Raw genomic sequence first — 14,574 nt, 5'->3', positions numbered from 1 at the left:
TTCCTGCCTCCCGGTCCTGCTGCAGCGTTCCTCCCTCCAGGGCTGCAGGGGTTCCTCAGCTGTTGCCGTGGCAACGGCGTCTGCACCAAAAACTCCCGCATTTCCCCCAATTCCGGGTGGGTTTTGTGCTCCCTGGACGCTGTGATGCCGAGTGTGGGTCGGGTCTGGGATCCCTCCCTGGCAAAGGGAGTGGGTGCTCCTTTGGGGTGGATTCAGGGGATTCTGGGCAATGCCCCCAGTGATGCAAACAGTGCTGGGGGGCTCAGAGAGAAGGAGTTCCCCTTCTTTCCAAATTAAATCCCATGAAGCTGTGTTTAAAAATAAAGGGAGATCCCCCCCTCAGCAGCAGAACTTCCCTAAAAACCCCAGAATGGGGAGATGGGCCATAAATCTGAGAGCAGCCATCTCCATCCCTGACAAAACCCACAGGTTTATGTATCAGCTTGGCTGTTTCCCCTAAAATTTACAGCTGACAACGTGCCTGAACGCAGCAGGGATAATTTAAACCTGGCTCTGAGCAAAGGGAGAGGGGAACACGTTTAGTCCTTTTTTTTTTTTTCCTTAATTTTAAATTTCATTCCAATTCGGAATAAAGGCAGTGATTTATGGGAGAGGGAGAGCACGGCTTTGTTTTAGGGCCGTGACAGCCAAGTGAAAAAGAGCTGTCATTAAGGGTGGTAACACACTCCACAGGAGCGGGGTTTGCTGTATTCCAGAGAAATTTCTCCCAGGAAATGAGACCCAGCCTTGGCTTTGGGGTGGGGGGTAAATCCAGGGAAGCAGCAGGGGTTGGTGCTCCAAGGCTGGGGATGGGGATTCTGGGATGGGGGTTTGTGCTCCAGCTCCAAAACCTGCTGTTCTTCTTTACCACAAGCCTTGACTTACCCTAAAACCCTAAAATCCCCACAACTGCCCTAATTCCAGTTTCATGGGGATGGTGGGGGCTCTGCATCCCACTCACCCCTTGGCTCTGAGGTGCTGAATCCATCTGCATTCCAATTTCACTGATTTCTGCCCAAAAGGGGCAGCAGATCCCGGCACCACCAGCCCTGGAGGTGCAGCTCCCACCCAGCCCTTTCCCTGGATGTTAATTCCAGTTTGTGCACGTTCCCCTGGAGCTGCCCGTGGTCATTAACCTCCTGCTGCCGTTAATCAAGAGGACTTTGTTAATTAACAGCCAAGGATGTCTCCAGCTGAGCAGGGCAGGGGTGGGATTGGGGTCACCTGGATGCATCCAAGGATCCTTGATTTAATATTGGAGCTTCCCAACACCCTGGGGGAGTGCAGCCCCCTCCCATCCACGAACAAAATATCCAGCACTGCAAAAAACCCAAGGAATGCTGACAGGATCCATCCTCAGCACCCTGGGAGACTCCAGACCTGCAGCTCCTGCAGAATTTCGGGAATATCAGAGGAATTGAGGCAATACTGAGCTGCATTTCTCTGCCATTCTGCCAAAAAGGGAAGAAAAACCTGGCTGAGGAGGCTGAAGTTTTCTGAGGAATGTTTTTTTTTCCCCCGTCTCTATTTTATAGGCATATAAAAATGTGCTTTTTTAATGCTGCCTGGGTGAGCTGTTTGCTGCCTGTCTCAGCGGGTGACACGGAACAGAAATCACTGATATTCCTTGGAGATGTTAATTCGAGGCTAACAGGGCCCAGCAGGAAAAACTCAGTGGATTTTTCCCTTCCCCATCCTCACCCCAAACGCTGGCAGGATGAGGAGAACCAGGAACAGGAGGGGACAGAGCAGCAGCTCTGGATGTTGGGGTGGAGCACTGGGATCATCCATGGGGGATCTCCCAAAGCCCATCCAAGAGGCTCAGATCCCACTCAAGCCCCATCCCTCTGCTCCTGGGCTCTTTCCACAATTCCAAATTGGACACCAGGGCTCAGGAATACACACGGGGAAGGGACAGCTCAGTAAAAAACCCTGGGATCCTTCCCACTCCACACTTCGAGGTATTTGTCTGGAAAACTGAGGTTTTATTAAATAAGCAAACAGCTACAAAGATGCACCCAAATATTTGGGAAAACTTGGGATTACCAAGCTGCCATTGCAGGGATGGTTTAACCCCAGGGTAAGTACCAAGGCACTGCTTTTTTTTTATTTTTTCTTTTTGGAAAGCTGTTTGGAGCATTAACAGATGGGCTTGGAAAAAAACAGACACCAGAATTAGTGAGGAGCATCCTGAATCCATTATGAACATCCCAGCAGCAACCTGAGGGGCTGTGGGATGGCATCCAGTCCTTGAGGCTTCATTCCCACATCCAAGCCTTCTCCAAACCCTGAGCCCCAAAAGGCCCAGGGGCTGCTGGCTCTGGATCCATCCCATTCCCACTGCTCCCTAAACAGATCCTCTGCAAGTTCTGTGTGTCCCTGTGTGTCCATCTGTCCCACTCCTAATAGGATCCTGGCAACCTTCCAGAAATATTAATTAAATACTGGGGAAAATGAGCAAGAGGAGCCTCCTCCCACCAGCAGAGAGGCCCTGCAGCCTCCTCAGGCACTGCATCTTCCATGGGTATGGATCCAGCCTGGTTTTGGGGGGAAAATCTCTGTGGATCAGGGCTGGGAGTAGCCCTGGGCTTGGCCATGGGACGTGGTGTGGTGCAGGGATGTGTGGGAGCGCTCCCGAGGGAAGTGGGGGGATCCCAACCCCAGGAGACACGGAGACAATCCAGGTGCTGAGTGTCCCTTCACATGGAGGAGGTGATGCAGATCGAGGTGGAGCAGCAAGGCAGAGCTGGGGTGGATGCTGGATAATCCATCTGAAATCCCAAAATCCTGAAATCCCAAAATCCTGAAATCCCAAAATCCTGAAATGCCGCTCCTGCCGCAGCACCCGCTCTGATCCACGACGTTCCCACAGCTCAGTTATCAGGGCTTTACTTGTACCTGCAGCTGGCAGGACCTGCTGCCTGGAAATAGCTCCCTGCCTTTTCCTGGGAAACGTCTCTCCATTTTATTTTCCATTTTCTGATTTCCAAGGAAAGCTATAAATAAATATTTCAGCTTCTGTGGGCACCTGGGGGCAGATTCTCAACGGCCAAAACTTGCACAAGGCTCCCCGGGGGACTGGTGAAATGTCCCCAGGGCCACTGAGGGCTGCCCAAAGCCAGCTCCAGGGAGTGACACGTGAATGAGGGTGACACCAGGGTCGTGGGGAAGGAGCCCTGATGGAGAAGGAGCTCCCAAATTAACTGGGCATGAAATTGGATCGAGGTGATGGCTTGGTCTGTCCTTCACTGTAGAGATCAGTGTGTGGCAGCAGAGTCTCCCAGGAGATTCCCAGAGTGTCCCAAGGTGGGAGAGACAAAATCACCCTGTGGAATCAACTGGTCCCAGCAGGGAACAGCTGGCATCAGAGCCAGTCTCCCCTGGCTGCAGGAGGGGACAGCAGGTCCTCCCCAGAAGCTCCTGGGCCTGTTCCTAGTCCCAAACATCCAATTGCTCTGCAGGATGTACCATGTGGAATGTGCCCATCAAAAGGAGGGTTAAAAAGACATTTCAAATTGAATTTTCCCTCTTTCTTCTCCCAGTTTTCCATGCTGGTGTCCTTGTGTGTGAGCCCAGTCTCCACACTGGAAGGTGGCCCTGGGTCTGGATCACTTAGAAGACAATTGAGACTTCCCAGTTCTCTGAGGTGGGATATTCCAATCCCTTCTAAGGACATTTTCCAAAAAAAAGTCACAAACACCTTGTTCTGGTACCAAAATACCTCAGGAATTTACCATGAGGAGTCTCAAACAGACATGGGACAGAGGAGTGTCACCAACTTGGCCATGGCAAGGAGATGCCTTCCTGATATCCTGCACGGTGCCTCTGGAAACTCCAGGAAAGCCCTTCCTGGGTCAGCCAATGCAAAGGTTGGATGGGAATGCCCAAAAATGTGTTCTTAGTTTGCCACAAGGATTTTTGCAATCCCACACAAGATCAAGGGTGGTTGTGTCTTCTCCATACCTTGCGGGTCTCCATCCCCTGCCAGCCCCCAGGCAGCAACACCAGTCAAAAATGGGCTGTGGGACAGTGCTGGACAACGCCTGACCCCCACCAGGGCTGGTCACCATCACAGCGCCAGCACCAGGGGATCCTGTCCCTCCTGCACGCTGAGTTTAGACAACTGTTGTCTCCTTCTCAGTCATGGAGGACACCTTGGAGAAGCTCCTGTGCACGATGCTGGAGTGCCCTGTCTCCTCGCTGAGGGCGTTCACCAGCCTGGAAAGGAGGGTCACCTTGAACTTCTTGAAGTCCTGGCCCATGAAGACGTAGAGGACGGGGTTCATGCAGCTGTTGGAGGCTGCCAGAGCCGTGGTGAGAGGGATGAAGATCTCAAACACAGACCAGGGCACCGTGTCGGGCACCGTCTCCAGCAGGTTCAGCAGGTGGTAGGGACTCCAGCAGAGGAAGAAGGTGACAATGATGGTGACAATGATCTTGAAGGGCTTCTTGGACTTTGCCAGGCGGTTGCGGCGCAGGTTGAAGACGATGGCGACGTAGCAGAAGGTGATGATGGTGATGGGGAGGATGTACCCGGCCAGGAACCTGGTGATGTTCACGGTGCGGTGCCTCATCAGAGCCAGCCCTTCATAGGATTTATTCCTGGAGAGGGAGAAGTTGCTGAAACAAATCACGGAGTTTCGGGTCTGCGCCGTGTCCCGGAAGACGAGCGAGGGGCAGCTCATGACGATGCCCACGGTCCAGATGATCACACAAACCCCGTAGGCCAGGTTGGTGGAGCGGTGGTTCTGCGACCACACCGGGAACACCACGGACACGTAGCGGTCGAAGCTGATGGTGGTGAGCAGCAGGACGCTGGTGTACATGTTGAGGATGAGGAGGAAGGAGCTCAGCTTGCACATGACCGTGCCGAAGATCCAGTGGTAGTTCATGGCCGTGTAGGCGATGTTGATGGGCAGGAAGATGTTGAAGAGGAAGTCGGCCACGGCCAGGTTGAGAAACCAGACCGCGTTGACCGATTTCTTCATCTTCAGGGTGATGATGGCGATAACGAGGCCGTTGCCCAGGATGCCCAGCACGCAGGACACGCTGTAGATGATGACAGACAGGATCCTGGTGATGTCCTTGGGGTCGTGGGCCGGGTCTGCCCACACGCTGCCGGTGTCCTCGTAGGTGTAGTCGGAGTAGTCGCTGTAGTTGTTATTGAGGCCGTCCGGGTAATCGGAAGCGTTGGGAAGCGCCATCGTCCCTGGGAACGGCAGCTGATCCCTGTGATCCCGGGGAGCTGGGATCTGCAGCCAGGGATCTTCCCCTGCTGAGCAAACACTTGGTGTTAATCGCGGTGAGCAGAGCAGGAGGGACAACGGCCCCCAGCATGTGTGGGAATTGGGGACAGGGAGAGAAGGGACAAACACGCGGGAATGGGGGATCCCATGGAACCCACCGGTCCCGAACAAGATGCTCCCACAGCTCCTCCCTGATTTCCACCCCCATCCATGAGACATCAGGACGTGATTCAGTCCCTCAGCTCCACCAGGATGTGGCTGCAGCCTCATCCTGCAGAAAACGTTGCTTACCCGCCTACTTCCAGAGGGAAAACCGGGATAATGCTCATTAACAGCTCATCAACAGCTCTGACTTTCCAATCTGAAACATATTATGGCTTCTCTCTGTTTTTTGGTTGTTTTTTTTTTTTTTTTTTTTTTTTTTACTGAAGTGGACTGAAAACCCAAAGGGACGCTCCCCACACCCCACTGACACCAGGCACCCTCTCACCTCTCTCCTCTCTGTCGGGATGGGGACAGGTGACAGTTCAGTGTCCCAGGGCACAATGGCAGCTCCCTCCACACCGGCCTAAGGCAGGAGCTGTAACATTAAAGCCAGGATCAAAGAAAGGCCACTCACCCCCGGATGTGGGGCTAGGGGAGGAAACCCAATCAGGGCATGGCAACAATTAACCCTGTGCAGCCTCCCTCGGGGGGCTGGGGACCCTCCTCGCCTCCAGTCTGGGGAAGGCGGGGTCCTGCCATGATCCCAGCAGCTTTTGGGATAATCCAGGACAGAAATCCCAGCCTGTACTCTCTACCTGCACAAGCACCCAACATGAGCAGCAGCCTCAGGTGAACACAAAGAACCAAACAACCAACCACAGGTTACCAATAATTAAATAATAATTAATTCAAGGTGTAAATGAGGTGCACGTTGTCTGCACAATCTATTTTATATCCTGCATTCTCACAGGGTTGTTTTCCTGATTCAGTTGATGCCCTGCATGTTTAAATATGTTAATTGTGGTGAACCAGCAGCATCACCTGCCACTGTCAGACTCCAGGCTCCAGAGCCTGCATTGAGGGGGTTCAACCTCTCCCCTGTGAGAATCCAGGACACAAAACCCCCTAAATGAGTCAGGGGGGTTAAAACTAAAATCCCCCAAAGCTTGACTGGGGAACACAGAGCATCCCACCCGGACGTGTCCTCACAGGAGGGACGTGGGGACGCCCAAGGACCCTCCCTGTTCCCGAGGAGTTTCACCCCAAAGGTCCCCTGAGCGTCACCTTCCCGCCAGCCCTGCTTTGAAATTCCCATGGTGTTTGTGTTGGAAGCTATTGTTTCTCCCTGGGCTTTTCCTGCTGTTCCTTCCTGCCATTGCTGCTGCAGAGTCCCCGGCCGGGGGTGAAATCCCACCCTGTCACCTCCCCCTGGCCGAGCTCCGGGGCACGATAAGCAGCCAGGACAAATGAGGGTTGAGTGCAAAGTTTGGGAATGAGCTGGGGCAGGAGCCTTGTCCCAGGAAAACCTCGATGGCCAAAGAGATGAATTAAAGTCGACGATCCGGTGGAAGGAACAGAATCAGCAGAACTGGCTCTCCCAGCCACGTTAATGTTGATTAATGAGGGTTGATTTATGGAACAGGGATTTCAGGTCATCCCCTTCCCAAAGGCAGAGCTCCAGAGAGGTGGGGGAGCCCAGAGCCCCATGTCCACCCCACCCCATTGCCTCATATCCCACCCCACTCCATTGCCTCCCATCGCACCACACCCCATTGCATCATATCCCAATCCCATCCCATCCCAATCCAATCCCATCATCCAGAGAACCCCAAAGCTCCCTGGACTTGCTCCACAGCCACCTTTTCCACTGTGGTGCCATGGGGCAAGTGAGACACCCCCACCCTTCATTCTTACCCCACATTCAGCCCCTGCTCCAGAGGAACAGGAAATTCCCACTCCTCTTCCCACTGTGTCCACTCCCATGTTTTTAATGTAAAATCCTCCCTTTAGTGTAATTTTTAATTGCTGGATCTGATGCCTTTCAGCTCATCCCAAAGCTCCTTTTACTGGATTATTTATCTGAATTCTCTGTTAATTTTGCTCTGCCAGGTTGGGCAGGGATTGGTCTCTGTTCCCAGCTGGGATGAGGATGGCAGAGAGCAACGGGAACACCAGGACTCCACTTCCCTGTGGGATTTGGCAGAGGATGGGTTTGTTTGCAGGGCTCGTGAGGAGCAAACCCAAACTCCACAGGAGCAGCAGGCCAATCCCACCATGAACATTCCAGATGGGCAGGATGGGCACCAGGAGCCCAGACCTGCAGGAAAATCATCCAGCAAAATCCCACCTGCCTCTCCAAAATTCTCCCAAAAATGGAGAGCCTCATGGGCAGCTGCATGAAACCTCCTCATTTCTCACAGCAAAAAAACTCTGAAGTCTGGGAGGAAGAAAAAAAAAAAAAAAAAAGCCACATAATACTAAGAGTGTTTCATTGCTCCTCTCCAGGCTGAAAATTCACTACTCAAGCCAAAACCACTGTTCTCCCTTCAATCTATTAATCTTTGTCCTCCTACCTCAACAAAAACGAGCAGAGGGTTTACCCAAAATAGCCTTTTCTCCGTCATTCCCGCAGCTGTGTTTGCCTTGGTACCCAGGGAAGGCCGGGTGGGATTCCCGACGGGCGGCTCGAGCACCGGCAGCATCCCGGCGCATACCGGGGGAGGATGAGGTCAGGGATGTTGTTCTTGGGACGGCAACAGGAAACCGAGAGAACAGCAGAAAATGTTCAAATCCAGCTTTTCTGGGCGAAAAAGCTCTGCCCCGGCCAAGGCAGGCGGGCGGGGCACGGATGTGAGCGGGGAAAGGCGGCGGGATCCGCGTCCCGGGGACACGGGGAGGGCAGGGGATGCTCGGGGCCGCGGCTGGCAGCGGATCCCGCGGGCAGGGCAGTGCCAGAGCCCTGCTCCCGGAGTTTATCGGGATGGGCAGGCTGCCAGCACCGCCTCCTGCCCGCCGGCCAGGCTTTTAGTGGGACAGGTTGAGGAGAACTGATAGAACCTAATCAAATCAAATCAAATTAAATTAAATCAAACCAGCAGAGCAGCTTTTGAGTACATCAGATCCCGCCTGAGCTGTCAAAGTGCATCACGCTTTGATGAAATCATGAAATGGATCCGGGCTGGGACCTGCCAGGGCTGGGGAAACTGGGGGAGCCCTCGGGTCGGTGCTTGTCCCTTCTAGAAAATTCTTATTCCCCGGCACGGGACAAGCAAATCCCCCGGGAACAGCCGGGTCCGTGCCCGCCCTGCCTCCCCCGCGGCAGCTGCTCTGCCTTTCCTTCCTTGGAGCACTTCCCTCTCCTCTTCCCACCGGCGGCTCCCGAGCTCCCGGCGCACCCCAAACCCCATCCCGCTTCCTCCGGGCGTGGGAGGCGCGGGCAGCTCCGGCACAGCTCCCCGGGAGAGGGGGATGCATGGCCGGCAGATGTTGGAGCTCAGCTTTGGGACGGGCTCGGCATGGAACGGGATCTCCACGTCCCCCTGGAGCTGCTGGCACCAGACCCCAGCGAGCCCTGCCGCAGTCCTGGGTGTCCCTGGAGGGCGGGGATGGCCCTGGGGACATGTGGCAGGGGCTGGTCCCGGTTCCGTGGGGGTTCACAGCTCTGGGTGAGTCCCATCCTGCGGGCTGGATCCCTAAGAATTCCCTAAGAATTTCCCAAAGAATTTCATGGCACCCCCTGGCAGATGCAAACCCCATCCCAGGGGAAGGCAGATGCAAACCCCATCCCAGGGGAAGGCAGATGCAAACCCCATCCCAAGCTGGCACCCGAGGCCACCCCACCAATCCCTCTGGCACCCACGAGTTTCCAGCCCCCCAGGAGGGACATCTCGGCTGCCAGGAATCTCAGGGAGCAAGGCACCACATGGCAAAGCAGCTCTGGGTACCCAGCCCCTTTATTTTAGCCGGTGATTGCCATGGCAACAGATGCCACAGGGATGAGGCTGCTCAGCATCCCACTCCCCACCGGGATACCCGGGATGAAGCCCCATTCCTCAGTGAAAATCGACCACCATCAAGAGGGAGTTCAGACCTCCAAAGCCCGAGCTCCAGCCTGCCCAAAAGCTGCTCCTGGTTGTGATTCCAGCCCTGCCACCACCCCTGACCCCTCTGTCCCACTCCAGCAGGCTGGGAAGGGCACAGGGATGTGGGATACCATGGGAGCAGCAGGCTGGGAGTGAGCTCCTGCCAGCAAGAATCCGGGCTGGAAACTCTCCCAAACCTCCCCCAGCTCCTGGAGACACCCAGGGCAAAGTGAGGAGGCACAACTATGGGGGAAACTGAGGCACAGAGGGCAGTGGGAAGCTGAATCCCTACCTGCATGCACTCAGACACATCCCAGTTCTCCATCCTGGATCCGGGACCCCCACACCCGGCAGCCTCTCCCTGCATCCCTGAGGCTGCACCACACCCGTGTGAACAGTGCAGGAAAAAGGGAATATCTGGAAAAGGCAGCCTTAAAAAAGCTGCTGTGCCCAGGGTGGGACAGAAAAACATGAGTCAGTGTTTATCTGGGCAGAGCCAGCCGGGCTGAGCGGGACGGGTCGGGATAGGATGGGATGGATCCCACAGGTCCTCCAGGCCACGCTGTGGGGTCACCCCTGTGGGGAAAGCGCCCAAGTCCTGCCAGAAAAAGGGGTTTAACCTCAAAATTTGGGTCATGAAAGGCCCCTCCCAGGGTGAAACTCCAGCAGAGGAACCCGGCCTTCCCTGGCACCGAGTGCTGAAAGAGCCACCCCGTTTGTAAAATCCTGGCCTTTTGCTCCATCTGTTCTGTTCTTGGGAAGGTTTGAGGATTAAAGGGGAAAATTTTAGGTGTTTGCACCAACACAGGCAAAGATTTCCTTGAAAAAGGGCAGTGTGTACTTCTGAGCTGCCTAAAATGACTCGGCTTCCAAGATAATAAAAGTTCTTTCATCTCCTCTACTCTCTTCTAGTAATCCAAGGTTTTCTCCTGGCACTTCTCAGGCAATAAAAAGAAAAAAACAAACCCTCACTTTTTCAGAGCATCCTCCCTGCTACATCCCAGCAGTGCCGTGATGCTGTCCCTAACCTTGGCTTGGGCTTTGTCAGGGGACAAAACCTTGGGGACATGGCTCCAGATTTGGGGCGTACAAAGGGAAAGAAACCCAAGCAAACAGAAACAGGGCTGCGGGAGGGACGTGACCCCACAGGGGATGAGGCATGGCTGGGGACAGCAGACTCAGCCCCCCCCGAGTGAGGAAGTCACCCCGGATCCGCGGGAGCATCCTCCCAGCTGTGCTCTGTGTCCCCAGCTGAATGCTGATGAGGAGGGCAAAGAAAAGCCACCCTGTTCTCCCTGTCCCCAGCCGGGGGACACTGCCACACTGTCAGGGCATCAGCCCCCCCAGATTCACTGCCAGCTCCTCTCCCTTCTGCGCTGTTTTCCCACCCCGCAGGCAAAGCCCAGCTCCAAAAGAGGTTGGGATTTTAGGGAAAATTAAGGGGTTTGGGGTGAAGGACAGTGGGGATCCCAAAACCACTGTATAACAACAGGGGAGCCAAAAACCTCAACTGGCTGCAAACCTCCAGCAAACCCTCCCTCCAAAATCCCTATAAAAATATAAATTAACAAATAGATATAAACCCAGAGGTGTTTACCTGAGCTGGATAAATCCCCAAGGAATTTTCAGCATTTAGAGGCTGCATTAGACATCTCTGCCTCTCGTCCAGCCCCGTCAGGGCTGGCATGGGAACGACCCCGGGCTTGTGGCTTTGGCATCCAGCTGGAGCTGACACGGATATTGCCGAGCTTTCTCATCCCGAGGAGAAGCACATGGGATGGGAGGATGAGGAAAATAAATGCAGCCCGTGGAACAAACCAGCTGCTGGCCTCAGCAGAGCTGCAAGGGGAAGCTCTGGGGGAGGATGTTGAGCTGGCGGAGTTTAGCCGGACGCAGAAGGGGATGTGGCACCAGTGACATGTCCCGTCCACCACGGCTCCTGTGCTGCCCACAGCGGCTTGGGAATCTCCTGGGAGCCTTTGGGAAGGGTTTGGGTGTCCCTCATTGTGAGCACAGCCAAAGGGTCCCCTCGGGCTCCTCATCCCTGCTCCCCAGGCACCCCAAATCCATGCCCTGCTCCTGGGATGCTCCTGGCCTCACACACACAGGAGAGGGGGGAACCCAAAGCCATTCCTGGGGTGCTGGGAAGAAGAAAAGCTGCTCATCAGGTCCTGCCCATCCCACAGTGCGTTCCCAGTGAGGAAATCAGCTTGGCTTGTACCCCCAAAGAGAGGATCACCAGCCAAGAGCTGTCCCCAACCATCCTGACCTCAACGCTGTGCCTGCCAGGAGCTGGAAATTGCCAGTGGCAGCCGGTGATCCTGCACGAGCTGAGCCTGGATGGACACAAATCCCTGGACACAAACCCCTGCCCCAAGCCAGGATAGCTCATCCAGAGGGAGAAGGAAAACACCTGGAGCAAAAGCTGCACCGTGCTGTGAAAGAGCATCACCAGAGCCCCCACCTGCTCTCCGACACCAGGATCCATGAGTTTTCCAGGGGATAAAATCCCAGTTCCAGGGGACAAATCCCAGTTCCCTCAGAGCTGGAAAAGCACCACCCAGGTGTGACCAGGGGACAGGGGGTGATGCCAGCAGGGAGTGGCGGCAGGTGGGAGGGAGCTCGAGGCCACCGTGTCCCGTGAGGTGGGGACACTGACCCCGTCCCACGCGGAGCAGCTCCCGTGAGAGCCGAAAAAGAGGAATCGGAGGCACTGCCAGCTTTGCACAACTCTGTGTCGCAACAGCCCTGAGCTGAATCAGGGCTGAAAAAATGCTGATGTGCCGGTTCGTGGGGCTGCTGCGGGGAAAGGAGAAGCCCCAGAAAGCCCTGAGGGGTGAACCGGGCGGGATGTGCCAATCCCGCTGTGGAACCAGGCTGGGGACTCGTGACCGGCTCCCCGGGTCCCTCTCTGCCAGGACCCCCGGGCTGGGGTGGCAGCTCCGGGATGTTCCACCCTTGTGGCACCTGCGGCAGTCCCCAGGTGCAGAGGAGGTGCCCCGGGGCAGTGGGAAACGCAGCCCAAAATTGTAAAAACCACGAGAAACACGGAGTGGCACGGGCTGGATCTGCCCCATGGCTCTGCCACCACGTCCTGTCCCTTCTGCTCCCGCAGTGTCCCCCACCGAGTGACCTTTCCCGATACCTGTGCCAAGGCTGTCCCGCTGCTCCGCGCCGGGCAGGACGAGCTCGGCGTGCCCTGGCTGCCAGCGGGATCCCATTCCCAGGCGGATCCCGGCGTGCCCGGGACAGACACAGGCACGGTGCCGCTCCCCGCCGGTTTTAAGGGAGCGGGGAGGGAGTTGCATCCATCACCAAGGTTTTCTTGGCAGCGCGATGCTCGGAGAGCAACAGCTGGGAGAGGGTGTGACGCCGGGAGCTGGGAACGCTGGCCTGGATCACAACCCAGCGTGAGGAAGCAACAAGCTGCTTCCCGAGGGGCCTCCTTTCCTGTGCCGCCCCCCGGGCCGGAGCTCACCGTCCCACGGAGGGATAACGGAGCTCGGAGCGCTCCGCGGGGATGCTGCTGCAGCCGGGAGCCCGGGGGGAGGCAGGTGGCAGCCAGCCCCCCTCGCTGTGCTGTCCCCAGCCTGGGTCAGCCGCTGTCCTCTGCTCCCCCCACCGCCCCCAACTCCTTCCAAGACGTTGAGTCACTTCCCTTCAGGCAAAATCTGGCTCCCAAACGCCGCTCCTGCTGCTCAGGGGCTGCTTTTCCCGATGGATTTCATTACCACCAGGATGCTGCAGCTGCTTCCAGGCAGCCCCCCGAGCCCGCAGAGGCTCTGTGGTGGCAGCTCTGTCACCCAGCCCCTTTAACACCTGCAAGAAAAGTTATTTGGGGGCCACAGAGGGGCTGGGAGAGGCTCCAGGGTCTGAGGGATGGGAAAGGCTGGATGCAGGGATGGGGTTCAGGGTGACATACAAGAGGTTTTTGGGGCAGCCCCCCAGATGGGGAGCCCCACCCACACAGAGCAGGAGGTTTGGATAACCCCGGGCTTGATGTGGCACCGGGAAAATTCCTTCCCTCCCCACGCAGCTCCCGCGCTCCCAAGCCTCAGGCATCCCAGTCCCAGCATCCATCCAGTCCCCACATCCATCCAGTCCCAGCATCCATCCCAGTCCCAGCATCCATCCCAGTCCCAGCATCCATCCCAGCCCCAGCATCCATCCCAGCCCCAGCATCCATCCAGTCCCCACATCCATCCCAGTTCCCACATCCATCCAGTCCCAGAACCCATCCCAGTCCCAGAACCCATCCCAGTCCCAGCATCCATCCCAGTCCCCACATCCATCCACTCCCAGCATCCATCCCACTCCCAGCAGCCATCCCAGCGGGATAAGAGCCAGTGCAGGGGTTGGGAGCAAAGGCAGCACAAGGAAACAAGAAAATTTGGCAGTGATGCCCCCTCAGCCTCTTCCAGCCTGGATTTGCCCCACTGGGACACCCCAGATCAAGCAACACTGCTCTGAGTTTGTCACCAGCCATTCCAACCCTCTCCCCAGCAGAAAGGAAGTTGGTCTACCACAGGATACTAATTAAGGCTAATTAATTACCCTCAGCTGTAAAGACAGAGCAAAAAACATCCTGAATCCAGCCAGTAAGGGACAAAGCCAGCCACAAACTGATGGGATTTCCTTTTGTGAGTCCGGAGTCCAGCGGTGCCACCGAGAGATGCTCAGCCCAGGCAGCTCCTGGTGGCCCCAGCTGGGACCTGGTGGGGATCTTTGGGCTTCCCAAAACCACCCCAGGGCCTGCTGGGGCTGGGGATGCTCGGCCATGGATGCTCCTGCAGGTGGCCTTGCCAAGGGCTGACCTCAGGACATCGAGCAATGACCGAAATCCGGGGGGTGCAGAGCCCAGACCTGGCACAATCCCAGCGTTCCCAGCACTCCGAGCTCTGCAGCCCCACAGAACCAGCCCATGCCTTGGCCCTGCCTCCTTTCCCAGGCACCTGCCGCTTCCCCACGCCCGGCAGGATGCGGGATGCTGCTCTCACCCCGATCCCTGCCTTTAGCAAGGGAAACACTGACTCGGGATGCCGTTTGTGGGTTGGGGTTTCCCTCCGGGGCTCTCGGCACCGCCTGCTCAGCAAAGCCCTGCGGAAGGACAGATCCCTGTTCCCAGGGCTGGTGACGGAGCAGGATCCGCGCGGGAGCAGCCGTCGGCAGCGGCAATTCCAGGCAATTCCAGGCGCCCAGCCGGAGCAGCCTCTGGCAGTTGTCGTGTCCTTGGCAAGCGCCGAGTGCCACCCACACCGAGC

General features: G+C 56.4%; 1 protein-coding gene across 9 annotated transcripts; it reads right to left on the bottom strand.

The window, feature by feature from the left end:
• Positions 1 to 1,945: 1,945 nt before the first annotated feature.
• Positions 1,946 to 12,836, bottom strand: CMKLR1 (chemerin chemokine-like receptor 1). 9 transcript variants are annotated; one of them, XM_064392490.1, is made up of 3 exons: positions 12,459 to 12,836; positions 5,737 to 5,826; positions 1,946 to 5,272 (listed from the first exon to the last, which is right to left on the bottom strand). In XM_064392490.1, exon 3 carries the CDS (start codon positions 5,202 to 5,204, stop codon positions 4,116 to 4,118), a length of 1,089 nt encoding a protein of 362 aa, XP_064248560.1. In that variant the 5' UTR covers positions 5,205 to 5,272; positions 5,737 to 5,826; positions 12,459 to 12,836; the 3' UTR covers positions 1,946 to 4,115. The 9 variants fall into 9 exon arrangements, with proteins under 9 accessions (XP_064248560.1, XP_064248554.1, XP_064248562.1 ...); XM_064392484.1 differs by having other exon boundaries at positions 1,946 to 5,275; positions 12,459 to 12,835; XM_064392492.1 differs by lacking the exon at positions 12,459 to 12,836 and adding an exon at positions 11,778 to 11,930.
• Between the last annotated feature and the right edge of the window lie 1,738 nt (positions 12,837 to 14,574).

This window comes from Passer domesticus, chromosome 17 (assembly GCF_036417665.1).
Source record: "Passer domesticus isolate bPasDom1 chromosome 17, bPasDom1.hap1, whole genome shotgun sequence".
Taxonomy (NCBI): Eukaryota; Metazoa; Chordata; class Aves; order Passeriformes; family Passeridae; genus Passer; species Passer domesticus.
The sequence above is the reverse complement of the archived record's forward strand: the minus strand, read 5'-3'. Positions and strand labels throughout refer to the sequence as shown.